The following is a 12,341-nucleotide window of genomic DNA, read 5'->3' as shown; positions in this document are numbered from 1 at the left end:
TTTGGAGGCTTAAACGATCTGCATTCATTAAACAACAACTTACTTTTTCAAAATATCTAAATGATATTCACTAGCGTAATATATATGGCCCAACACATCTCAGCTAGACATAATGGCCAAATTTATCCCGAAATTTCGGTCTACAGTGGAAACAATTGACCTCATAGATCAGCCCGGGCAGGCTCTCCAGCCCAAGCTCTACGAATCAACTCGCGAATCGGAGCTCTTTCGATTTCCCTGGGATTCCAATACGGATTGCTAACGGCGATATCCGCTGCTTTGTCGATATCTTCTTCCTTCATTCCAAAGTCTTTCAGACCTCTCTTTACCTTGAGCCTTGACAGAAGCACGTTCAAGCCGTGGATTGCGTCACCATTGCTTTCGGGCAAGGCTTCTGTGAGCCTTTTCATTGCTTCTGGAATCTTTGGAGCGTTGTAGGAAATTGCATGAGGGAGAACAGCGGTATGTGTCTCAGCATGGGGTAGGTTGAAACTGCCTCCGAGGGTATGACACAGCTTATGGTGGATGGACATTCCCACACTACCTAGGCAGGTACCGCATAGCCATGCTCCATATAGAGCCTTGACACGTGCTGAGGGTGAGGATGGGTTCTCAACGATCTCGGGAAGTGAGCTGGCTAGCGCTTTGGTTCCCTCAATTGCTAGGATATTAATGATAGGGTTGGTGTTGCGTGCGTACAAAGCTTCCACTGCGAGGTTGACCGTTGTTAAATTAAAACACGAGTGATAATATTCGCACAAGAGTTCACTTGCCAGCATGTGCAATAGCATTAACCCCACTGGTTGCACTCATCGCAGCGGGAAGAGTCATTGTCAGATCGACATCATAAATGACCGTACCGGGGAGAATATTCGGATCAGATCTTGTCTTTTTAACACCACCTGCAGTTTCTCCCAGAATTGGCGTCATTTCACTACCAGCGTATGTAGTTGGAATGCAAATGTGCGGCAACCCGGTTCTGACGCTGATGGCTTTCCCTAGTCCAATAGTGCTTCCACCGCCAATGGACACGACCGAGTCTGCTCCTTGGTCTTTTGCATATTGAAGGGCTCTGTCAGTGATGTCTGTAGGTGTATGCATAGTCGCATCACTGAAGATACCAGCGATCTTGCCATTGAGAACCTCTTTTAGTGCTTCGGCGTGGCCAATTTGCCGCACTGTCGAAAGGAGCAAAGGAGCTGAAATATTGAGGCGTGAAATTTCGTCAGGAAGCTGCTTCACTGTTCCTGTGCCAAAGACTACTCGTCCAGGGTTTGGGCTGTACACAAATGCATCCATTTTGATGGTTCAACTGCTATTAGTGGCTTCTCTTCCAAACAGTGAAGATGCAGAGTGACGACTCGAGTGACACACATTCATCGAAGGTGTTAATCGGTACGAAACGAAGCAAGGAGCGACGACATGATATATCATCTTCCTTCTCGGTAGTTACCCCACAGAGGCCTGGAAATTTGCATCATCCGAAAGATGCTCCCACTCGTAGCTGGGGTGAACACAGACTGTGGGGCTGGCGTCCCTTTGCCGAAGCTCCAAACGACATCCGATAGATACATCCGACTGGAATCTCATATATCCGGGGGGAGTCTGTTCTTGTGGCTATCTATTTGCATGATGTTTCTTATTGTACTATACAGTAAGAAGTTAAGTAAATACACGGTTAGAAAAGAAACAGAACTCCCGTAAAACACCGCGCCATGATAAGCCCCGGGCTTCAATATCAACAAAAGGTTCGTTCATCACTCGACCGGATTAATCCAGGTCTGTAAAGGCTAGAACATGTGGTGCTCCATTCCGGTTCTTCCCCTTGCCTCGCTTCCTCTTCTTGTGCTGCTTACTAATTTCCTCCTTCTCACTATCAGCGCTGTCTTGTCCATCCTCGCTTTCACCATCATCATCGCTGTCATCACTATCGCCCATCATGTGCTTTCCAAGCACACCGTTCACCGCACCCTTAGCTTCATGCCAGACCTTGACCACCTGACCACCGCCACTAATCATGCGTCCTTCTACATCGAAGCCCAGACTTGCAACGCCATCGAGTTCATCATGTTGGATTCGGGAGACAACTTTGTTTGAACCGATGCGAACTAGGGCAATCTGACCGTCGGACTGGCCCACAGCAATCATTTTCCCATGGCCTAAGTCATCGGGGACAACCGTCAACGAATCGAGAGTTTCGCCTTCGCCCCCTTGTCGCGCAACGTGTATTCTTTCATCTTGATCATCCCAGACCCCCTTCTCCCATAGTGTCAAAATGCCTGTGCTACCACCAACAATGATTTTCTCTCCAACGCTAGTACCCGCTGATGGTAGGCCTCCAATGTAAACAGATGACACTAATTCCTCTTCCTGATCTTCACTCCGTGCAATGACACCCTTCCTTAAGTCGGTAACAGTCAGCGTCGTGCCTCCGGTGGTCACCCACTGTTTGCTGAAGCCCGAAGTGCTGGTCTCTGACGGTGGCAGTGGTGTAAGAGAAGAAATATAGTCATTGTGGGGACGAAATGTCTGTTCCGGACGCGCAGACACCGACGAGTAAGGTATGCGAAGGTCGTAGATATGTAGAGCGCCGGAGTCTGTGCCGAGTAACAAGTTCTGCGGAGACAGTGCGTGGATTGTGCACGGAGAATCAATCTCGACCTTCGACCTGCAGAATTTCAATAATCAGTATTTTATCCTCATCGAAAACAAAATGTACACATTCAAGTCGCTAAACTTACTTTGATTGCGCCAGTGGAATTGCAATTTTATTTTCGACAACCCCAGTCTCGACCTTGGCGGCCTTGACAATGCCGTCCGTGCCAGCTGAATAAAGCGTTTCTCCGCCAATCCCAAAGCTTAAGCACCTACAGCTGCCCTTGTGTCTCCGCGTCGACCAGATGGTGTCTATATGGCCTGTCCCATTGACAGAGGACGCAGCATCGTCGTCATCCGAGTCGGCCACGGTAGAGGGCAATCGAAAGGTCTGGACATGACCCGAGGACAAACCCACCGAGACAATCGGCTCATTGGGGTGAATTGCCTGGGAGAAGAGGTCTGCCTTGAGCGGGAAGCTGCAGACAGTCTCGAACATGATGGCGCACAGGCATTGATCGGCACGTGGTATTAAATGTAGAGCGCAAAGAAGCAAAGGAAGCAGCAGCCTCTCTCTTTGGCTTTTTTCTCTGCGATCTAAGGCATGTGGGGCTTCTCCTATGGACTAGCGATTCTCGGGACTAGCGTTCTCCCCACAATGTACATGCCGATTCCGGTAAGGCGTCTCCTGTATGCTCTGTAATCTATACGTAGTTGGAAATTAAAAATGAATTCGAATAAACTATGGAATTGTCCAAAGATGAAAAAGTCGTAACATATAAAGTGACGTGAAATAGTCCAGTGAGCCAAATAGATAAATTCAATGCAAGTATTTCGTCCACCCTGCCACCAGACGCCGAACGAATGAGCCGGCCTATACTACAACAATGTTTTTTCTATAGTGGTAATTTGTGTCGTTATTTCTGTAGCTGGTGGCTCGACAGTTGTAGTAATCGTTATCTTCACAATGAGAAGTGAATCAACCGCCCTGGGAGCAGTCACAAATTGTGTTGTTGTCTGCACAGGCGTTTTCGCGAAGTAGACTACAGTATGATCCATTGTCGTCATGGTTATTAGCAAAGACTTGATGGTTGTTCCTTTAGGAATTGACTTTGTGCGCATGTTGGTTACAGTATCCCATATCTAGATACATTAGCATACCGAGTCGAGCCTAATTGAGACATCCTACCATTCGCGGCGGTACTGTTTGCGTAGTGAAAGTCGTTATTGTAGAACGAGGCATAACCCAAGGCATACAGGAGCATGCTGACGACACATTCCCAGCTGGAACATCTCTTATGAACAGTTTATACGTCTCATTTGAGACGCTATTAGCGGCTGCAATGTCGGTTATCTGTGCCGGCGATGTTGCAGGGCTGGTACTTGATACGATAGCATTTGACTGTGTGGATCTAGTTGTCGTGATAAAACTTGTACCAAGGGTATTCGTAATGTTATAATCGTTAGTGTCGGTAATAATATCAATGACAGTCGTTATATATTTCGTTTCAGTTATTATTTCTATCGTGGTAGTAGACGGGGTGAGTGAAGTACCAATGGTCTGTGAGCCTATCTCTGATTGAATTGATAAAAATAGAGCGCCAATTCTTTGGGCCATTTTAGACCCAGAAGGAATGGAGGAAGCTGTAGTTAATAAAGAGGCTGTGGAAAGAAGTTGAAGAGAGGAAACCAAGGAAATATCTGTGCTCGTCTCTGTCGTAACCCACTCTGACCAACTCGACGGAGGATAAATAGTGGCAGGAAGAGACGGGAAAGAAGAAACCAGAGAAGTGCCTGTGATACCATTTGCCGTAACCAATTCTGACAAAGTCGATGGAGAATAAGTAGTGGTCGGAAGAAACAGAGGAGAGATAGAAGTTGGAAGAGGCTGGAGAGAGGAAATTAAAGAAAGATCATTACTTGTCCCTGTTGTAGCCCATTCTGAGCAGGCTGACGGAAGAGAAGTAGTAGGAATAGAAATTAAAGAGAGATTCTTGCTAGACTCTGTTGTAATCCATAGTGGCCAGGTTGACGTAGACGTGGTATGGGTGCTTTCTGCAGAGGCACTTCTAGAAAGAGCAATAGAAGTGAGAGACGTAGTTTTGACTGGGACATGTACTTTAGTTGTAGTCTGTGTGGTAGTCAACGTAACTATGGACTCAGGAGTGGCACCACTAGCACCAGCTTTAGTAACCGTCTGGATAACCGTTTCTGTTTGAGTCTTCCTCGGAGGCGCCGACGAGATGGTGCTAGTCACAGTATAATACGCCGTGGGCGCAATGACAGAGCTTGTTGTCGTTACAAAGATTGTATATATTTTGGTATTGGTGAGAAGCTTGGTCTCCAAAATATGGACAGTTGTTGTATGGTCTATCGCGGTTTGAAAAGTAGTTGGAGGGGAGTCGATAGAATCCGTTATGGTGATTGTTTTCGCCGGGACAGTCTTCAAGTAAGAGAGAGAAGAGCATATTAAATAGCCGTATTTGGCTTGTCTTAAAAATTTTATAACAGGGTCACCTGGTTCGCAATCATGACGGTATCCTAGAATCCCTGGTAAGAATTGAAAGGTAAATAGATATAAAAGTCTATACATTTTTGAGTAGACGCAGACCTATCCAATGACATCCAAATGGTTTGAAGACACATTGTTCGCAGCTTGATGTTTGGGGTGTCAAGTAGGCGATTGATGAAACATATCCTGGAATAACATCAGTACTATCACTACCTTGGGAACTGTGACTGTTAATATTCAATGAAACACCATTATTATATTATTAAAACATTACACTATAATTATAAGGTTTATAGGCCTTACCTTACTCGAGTGTAAATAGGCAAGACACAAAGGAATATTCTCCGCACACGAAATCTCCCTATTGAGACCTGTTTTTGGAAATTGCAATGGACGATACCCACAAATGAGTCTTCACATTTCAAAGAAAAGAGTCGTGAAACTAGTGTAATTTTAGCCTCGCCTTTCAGGAAAGCTGACTAAAGATATATTTATTATTGAACCTGAAGATTTATCAAACTTTTGATGTCATGCTATGACAGCCTAACCCTCTAGTGCAGAAAAGGAACATTTTGAATCCACTATCCAGATGCTATTTTCTTGATATAAATGGCACTTAGCTAAATGTTCTAGTTTGGTCTAACAAAAGAGCAACCAAGCTGTTTTATACGAGAGATCCTATAATATTAAACAACTCTTCATATATGCGACTGATACGATTTACCATATATTAAAACAAGAGGGAGGGGGTGATAATTTTTGAACTCAACTGTAAATAGGATGTTATTGTTCACCACAGATATGCCATTTTATCTGGAAGCCTTGGAATAACAAAAGGAACTCCCGGAGTGTAGTGTGTAAGAAAGAACAGCAACGTTAATTAAATGATACCTCAACCTATATTTCAAAATTAGCTTCGTAGAATAATTACTGAATATTGGTTTTGCTCCATAAAAAATTTTTAGGGTTGAATCTCCAGAACATATAACTTGTAGATATCATGAAGTAGCACCATTATTTCATTTATCATCAGCCTTTTTTTCTTGCAATGACATACAAAAGCCTCGATTGGTTGGTAAATTCATATACAAATCAACCGCAATTCCAGCCTAATCCAGGTACTGATACGTAAATAGCACGTGTTTGTACGTATTTAATGCATGCAAGGTAATTGCAACGTGCGTTGAGTTCTCGACAGTACTAAAGGTGCTCGTTTGCCTTGGATGGCAAATCCGTGCTCATAATCACATCTTCCCACTCATCGCAAAGCTTTAAAGTATCCTGACACTTTTTACGAACCACATGAAGACTATCTGAGCCCAATGGTAGCCTCAGTGGGAAGGTCTTTCCCGTTGCCAGCCCGGTGCCGGTTAAGACTTCTATCATCCGAGCGACACCCTTGACTGGATCACCTGGCTCATTCTGGTAAATTTTGCGCTGCCGTTTCTCTGAAGCTTGATTAAAAGCTTCGTATTCTGGCAAATCAGTGGGAGGATGGATTGCGTTGCTTGTTGAGAATATCTCAGTACGGAAGTAACCGGGCTCGAAAACAATAAAATTTATATCATTCCCAAATAGCGCAGCAAATTCGCTCTGTAAAGCTTCTGTAAGGGCTAGGAAACAAATCAGGAGAAAAGTCTTGTTCTAGGAGGAGAACCAAATCTCACCTTCTAAAGCATATTTACAAGCGGCGTAAGCAGAAGAATTTGGTACGGCACCCCAACCACCCTAGAAACTTTTAGTAAGCCATTAAACATACTAGAAGTGAGACTGTTACTATAGAGCCCATAAACGCTACCGTTCCAGATTTCTGGTCTCGCATTACAGGTAAAATTGCCCGTGTGATCTTCAGCGGACCGAAGTAATTCGTCGCAAAGCTCCGTTGCACCCTATCCAACCTATAACAAGGTATTAATTTGGGATTCCAACTTGAAACAATTCCCGAGACATACGACAATTCTTCAACAGTTCCAACTTCAAGGTATCCGGCGTTGTTTACAAGGATGTCGATTCTCCCATGAATTTGGTGGGCCTCTTTGATCCTGTCGGCGATTTCAGACTCAGGCATTGTCAAGTCAAGATTAAGAATCGAAGCACCGTTGCCTTCGAGGTGGGCGAGTTTAGTTGGTGCATTGCGGCCAGTAGCAATGACTTTGTCACCGCGCGCGAGTGCTTGAAGTACAAATTGCTCTCTGCTCCGTATCAGAGACATAACTGCGGTTGACACAGCTTTTCCAACTCACCCCGAAACCGGAAGAGCACCCAGTTACTAACCACACTAACGGAGCCATATCTATGAGAATACTGATATATGTAGATGAGGTTCAACGAAAGCCAAATTTTCAAGTACATAGCAACGTATATAAATTTTAGGATAAGCGAGAGAATAAAATAGTGGGTGGCGGTCATCGCCAAGGCACTCGTGGAGCCGTACCAGGCCACAGAAACCAGTGTTGGCTGTTACATCGGGAATGAAAAATTATCAGAACGACTAACTAGGCCAATCAACTGATTAGAGCCTGCGTTTTGTGATGTTGCTGGCTTTCCAAGACTGAGAGGCGGGGCATGTATAGATTGCGTTCTCCTCAGAAACATATGCCATCGTCACAGGGATCCATCCTAATTGGCTAGACGGTTTATGCGAGAAACACCGGCAGAGCAGTAATTAGCAGTGGGTCTCGAATATCAAGGAACACAATTGATAGACGAGGTTGGAAATATGAAAGCCTCGACGATCGGGCTAGGCGGCCAGTAGTGTTAGGCGGCGCAACGCCGTCTGTCAGACAGTCGACCAACGACTCCATTGGCGACATTAATTGGCTGCGTTATCCATGGTTAAGATAGCCTAAATTATCTCCGAGGAAGACCGAGAGTCAGCTGGCAGTCGCTGCCTACTGCTATTATTATTATCACTTAATTAATAGTTATCCCTTTTTTATGATATACCGAAATCTGAATACATTCATTTATTCAATTCAAATTAGTTATTATTTTGTTTTTGACAGTGAATATACAACATGAAGTATTTTAATTTATAGATTTAATCTAGGACTATGAAAAGACCTTATTCCTAACCCAAGCACATTAATTGACAGCCATGTAGTGGTCGCCGCCGTTAGCCCTAGAAACTCCGGCTTTGCCCGATCTAGAACCGCTTTCCGTATTAGGAGTGAAGAGCCCTGAAACAGCCGGCAGCCCATGTAGGGCTATAACCCTACATCAGGAGCTTTTATTAGGGCTAGTTCCGGTAAAGGGTCGAGACAGGAAGCTACATCAATAACGATGAAGAAAATGCACTCAGCATCAGAGAGAGTATCAATTTCGATTGAATTCAAATTTTAACAATACGAAATCTGATGATGACATGTTGCAGCACCGGATTTGCTTTCTACCATGTATCACTGCGACTATGACTCTCCTATTATATCTACTAGGATACTCCAGTGCCAAGTAATTTCTCGTCATTTTCAAGTCACAACTAATTTGAGCGTAGAGTATGCTTCATTCAATAGAAGAACTTCATTTCAAAATGCGTTCGCCGTTGCAGATGCAGAAAGGGAGAAACCCACAATATGGGGGCGTATCATGGATTTTGGACTTCGCATAAGTAGCTCAGTTGATTTGAATGTCAAGGGGTGCGGCCGCAATAGCAGTTCCGAGACCCATCGAAAAACAACAGAACACGGCATCCTTAGGAGAACCTGTGTAACACAGTAACAAATAATTTAAATTGTGAATACGTAGTGAAAATTAAGAGAAAGGTTGCCAGGGGAACATCAATCAGTCAAAAGAGCCGCAATTGGTTCCTAACGTCAGCAGTTATTTTTACCCTATTGGAAGTCCACTAGGCACCCTTGGCGATGCTGTAGTTTCAACAGATGGCGATGGAGCTTCTGGAAAATGGCAAGGTACTGGCTTCAACTTTACAGGAAGTGCGGATATGCAAACTCACTCTATTGGTATTGATGTGCCATTGCTGGACATTAGGGATAGCTGAATATTGAATCAATGCGTACCTTTGCGGGTATAAGATAACATTGCAGTATTATCATAAAAGGAGAGCTAATTTAAAAGCCCACACAGAACACTCCTGCACATTATCCCTGTGGGCCAAACGAAGCTGGACAAGATCTTCACGTCACTCCACACGTGGGTTGGGCAAACGCCATACCGGAAGCAAACGCAATCACTGAATTCACTATCCAAGACAGCGAGTTATCCTTCTCTGACATAGGGTACCATGACAAAAACTGGGGTCACACGTCATTTGAATAGGACGTGGAATGCTGGTACTGGGGTCATGCTCGGTTCGGACCATACTCGTTAGCATGGTTTGACGTTCTCCTACGTGATGGAAGCGAAAGAGTTAGTGAGTATGTTGCAAAAAAAACGGAAATATTGCTACTGCAAGCTGTGAACCGGCTTCAATTAAGGTGCGGCCGACCGGTAATAATTTGTATTATCCGCCAGGGTACGATACTTTGGTGCCGACGGGCTTTCACATCACCACCAATTTGGACGATAATCCTGTTATGGATGTGGAAATCGAGTCTCAGCTTCCTACTTCGTCTTCAGGCGTCTATATGCGTTGGATAGGGGCTGCAACAGGTGGTATTGTTGGAGAAGCAATCTATGATGGAACAGCTTTATACGAAAAATTCAACCTGGCCCTGCCCTAACATGCATATAGCATTGCTTAGCTTTGATATTACTTAATGTATCACTCCCGTTTGAGAGGTTATCCACACCTATATAGGGATCAATATTGGATGGTGTCGTAGCCACATAGCACTATTTTACTATAATTGAAAACAGAAAGCGTAAAAGTCGGTATAAGACCTAATCTATACTCTTAAGAACATCGAAAATGACCATCTTTGCCCGCCGAACTATTTCTTCGAGCTCCTGCTTTGTAACAGTATATGGCGGTGCGAGAATAATATGGTCACCATTCTTTCCATCAGCAGTGCCATTACCTGGTAGAAGCGAAATACAATACGGTTTTCGGGTGCCAGCCAGATGTATATTTCCCGCAAGTTGCTTCTGCACAGGAAAAGGCTCTTTTGTTGACTTATCTTGGACAAATTCGATCTAGAGGAATCAGTGCAAATGAAAAATTATATTGAAAACAAAAACATTAACTCACGCCCCAAAAAAGCCCTCTGCCTCGAATGTCCCCAATATTGGGGTGATCACCGAGTTCTTTTTGCAGAAGTTGACCCAAGTAAGGGCCCAAGGCGGCAACATTAGCAACCAAATTTTCATTTTTAATAATATTCTGTACCTCAAGAGCAGTAGCGCAGGCAAGAGCATGGCCTTGATAAGTTTGGCTGTGTGAGTATACCTTTGTACCTTGGTTGAGGATGTCCACTACTCTTCGGTTCACTAGTAGGGCACCGATTGGAGCATAGCCGCCTCCTAGACACTTGGCAATTGTTTGTAGATCGGGAATGACACCTTCTTGTTCCCATGCATGATATGTCCCTGTTCTGCCCATGCCTGTCATGACCTCATCGAGAATCAGTAAAGCACCATGGCGGTCACATACTTCTCTCATAGCCTTAAAGTACCCAGAGACAGGAGGAACGCAACCAAGAGTCTGTAGATTTCAGTCAAAATCGGCGTTTATCATATGATTAAATAAGAAGAGGCTTACTCCGCCGCATACGGTCTCTGCAATGAAGGCGCAGACAGTATCTGGGCCGACCCGCTGGAATTCATCTTCCAGTTCTTGAGCCAGTCGTTCTACATAATCGAAATCCGATTCGCCTTTTATCTTCTCGCGATACGGGTAACACGGGGATACATGCGAAATCTGAGTATTCAACATCGGCTCATACAAAGCCCTTCGGGCCTTATGCGAGCCAACTGCTAGGGAGCCTAGGGTATTGCCATGATAGGATTGTCTGCGTGCAATGATGCGATGACGCTGATATTGTGGCTGGGGAAGCTCTGTGAAATATTGCCGAGCCATTTTCAAAGCGGCCTCAACCGCTTCCGTTCCTATTATAGACAGCTGTAAGCGTTGCGTTCAAAGTATCTACTTTCGAAACCCACCTGAGCTAACGACGAACACTTTAGACATCTCCCCATTTGTAGACTCTGTGAGGTGTTGAGTCAGCTTTTCAAGGGGCGGTGTGGTGAAGAATTGGGAATAACAATAAGTGATTTGCTCCAGCTGCTTGATAATGGCTTCTTTGACCTGGTCATTGTTATGTCCAAGACATGCTACAGCAGCACCTCCAGTAGCATCGATGATACGAGTTCCATCTTCTGCAATCAGCATCAAACCTTTGCTACCCGTGATGAGTAGCTGCTTCCTGTCAAGTTTTGGATAGAGAACAGAGCTACTCATAGCATCGCTTTGCATTTTAGAAATTTCAGAGTGGCCGTTCATTTTTTTTGTTTGATTCTTTTTAAGTGAAATCTCCAAGCTGAAAAGAGGCAGAAGGAAGAAGATAGAGTTAATGTGGATAAGTTTCTCAACGAGCTGAAAAAGAGTTCGGTTTCGGGGAGAAACAAACGATGTACTTGTTGATGGGCATTTTAACTAAATTTATAACCTCTATCTGCAATATATTTTGCAGAATGCAGCGCTAGAGGTCAATGCCTGTGTAACACTATAATGCTGGTTCCCACTAGGTGGGGACGAGTCTCACTGTGTTTCCCGAATAGGAAAATTTGATGAGACAAATGCGGCCCGCTCATGATACGAAAGGAAGAGATTAGCCATTTCAGCGGCATTATCGCTCCAATGCAATATCTGGTCGGCGCAGAACCCTTTTCTAATTGGTTTCATACACCGAGAAAACATAGCTGTGCAGGCAATGACGCCAGAGTATTTTCTCACACCTCAGCATCTATCAGATCCCAATAGCACTATCGTAATAAAAACTATTTATTGGATAATATTTTCGACCCAACCCCAATCTCGCGATAGAGTTGAAGTTGCGGGGAGAGGGGGTGATATGTCCCTAACTATATTGTGAATGTTTCACCACCCAAGCTGAATTTTTTTTTAAAAAAAAAACAACCCTATAATTTCCTGATAGTAGGACCAATTTTCTCTTTACCCAGCCCTCTTCAAGAAATGGACCTCTTCGAGGAATAATTGAAGCCTGGTTCTTATGGCCTATACTGATATCAAATAGCATGCGGAGTTCTCCCGCGCCTCATATTACAACCGGGCGGTTGTTTTGTCTCTAGCTTGTTCGTGTTCGACTAACTCACGATA

At 44.3% G+C, this 12,341-nt stretch overlaps 4 protein-coding genes across 4 annotated transcripts; all 4 read right to left on the bottom strand.

Annotated features, from left to right (window-relative positions):
* Positions 1-20: 20 nt before the first annotated feature.
* Positions 21-1,393, bottom strand: BGW36DRAFT_126477 (putative maleylacetate reductase). The gene is made up of 2 exons (XM_046209324.1): positions 774-1,393; positions 21-709 (listed from the first exon to the last, which is right to left on the bottom strand). The coding sequence occupies exons 1-2, from the start codon at positions 1,297-1,299 to the stop codon at positions 162-164; spliced, it is 1,074 nt and encodes a 357-aa protein (XP_046074004.1). The 5' UTR covers positions 1,300-1,393; the 3' UTR covers positions 21-161.
* Positions 1,394-1,770: 377 nt separating this feature from the next.
* BGW36DRAFT_425127 (WD40-repeat-containing domain protein) lies at positions 1,771-3,094 on the bottom strand (the record flags this gene model as incomplete). Its single annotated transcript, XM_046220071.1, has 2 exons — positions 1,771-2,668; positions 2,742-3,094. 2 exons carry the CDS (start codon positions 3,092-3,094, stop codon positions 1,771-1,773), a joined length of 1,251 nt encoding a protein of 416 aa, XP_046074003.1.
* A 3,120-nt stretch (positions 3,095-6,214) lies between these two features.
* On the bottom strand, positions 6,215-7,455 carry BGW36DRAFT_337733 (putative hydroxybutyrate dehydrogenase). Its single transcript, XM_046212994.1, has 5 exons — positions 7,347-7,455; positions 7,060-7,297; positions 6,885-7,005; positions 6,775-6,835; positions 6,215-6,720 (listed from the first exon to the last, which is right to left on the bottom strand). The coding sequence occupies exons 1-5, from the start codon at positions 7,396-7,398 to the stop codon at positions 6,308-6,310; spliced, it is 885 nt and encodes a 294-aa protein (XP_046074002.1). The 5' UTR covers positions 7,399-7,455; the 3' UTR covers positions 6,215-6,307.
* Positions 7,456-9,802: 2,347 nt separating this feature from the next.
* Positions 9,803-11,907, bottom strand: BGW36DRAFT_373823 (pyridoxal phosphate-dependent transferase). The gene is made up of 4 exons (XM_046215623.1): positions 11,165-11,907; positions 10,764-11,110; positions 10,254-10,706; positions 9,803-10,198 (listed from the first exon to the last, which is right to left on the bottom strand). Exons 1-4 carry the CDS (start codon positions 11,502-11,504, stop codon positions 9,947-9,949), a joined length of 1,392 nt encoding a protein of 463 aa, XP_046074001.1. The 5' UTR covers positions 11,505-11,907; the 3' UTR covers positions 9,803-9,946.
* Between the last annotated feature and the right edge of the window lie 434 nt (positions 11,908-12,341).

Source organism: Talaromyces proteolyticus, assembly GCF_021365285.1.
Source record: "Talaromyces proteolyticus strain PMI_201 chromosome Unknown BGW36scaffold_4, whole genome shotgun sequence".
Lineage (NCBI taxonomy): Eukaryota > Fungi > Ascomycota > Eurotiomycetes > Eurotiales > Trichocomaceae > Talaromyces > Talaromyces proteolyticus.
This window is presented reverse-complemented; position numbering and strand designations above follow the sequence as displayed.

Bases quoted from the DNA above. Each gene is read 5' to 3' on its own strand.
- BGW36DRAFT_373823 (XM_046215623.1), bottom strand. From the start codon at position 11,504: ATGAACGGCCACTCTGAAATTTCTAAAATGCAAAGCGATGCTATGAGT. The intron at 11,111-11,164 runs GTGGGTTTCGAA...TGTCTATAATAG, and splicing joins AGTGTTCGTCGTTAGCTCAG to GAACGGAAGCGGTTGAGGCC. The intron at 10,199-10,253 runs GTGAGTTAATGT...TGATTCCTCTAG, and splicing joins GCAGAGGGCTTTTTTGGGGC to ATCGAATTTGTCCAAGATAA.
- BGW36DRAFT_126477 (XM_046209324.1), bottom strand. From the start codon at position 1,299: ATGGATGCATTTGTGTACAGCCCAAACCCTGGACGAGTAGTCTTTGGC. The intron at 710-773 runs GCAAGTGAACTC...TCAACCTCGCAG, and splicing joins TAATGCTATTGCACATGCTG to TGGAAGCTTTGTACGCACGC.
- BGW36DRAFT_337733 (XM_046212994.1), bottom strand. From the start codon at position 7,398: ATGGCTCCGTTAGTGTGGTTAGTAACTGGGTGCTCTTCCGGTTTCGGG. The intron at 6,836-6,884 runs GTAACAGTCTCA...AAAAGTTTCTAG, and splicing joins TAGCGTTTATGGGCTCTATA to GGTGGTTGGGGTGCCGTACC. The intron at 6,721-6,774 runs GTGAGATTTGGT...TTTGTTTCCTAG, and splicing joins TTGTAAATATGCTTTAGAAG to CCCTTACAGAAGCTTTACAG.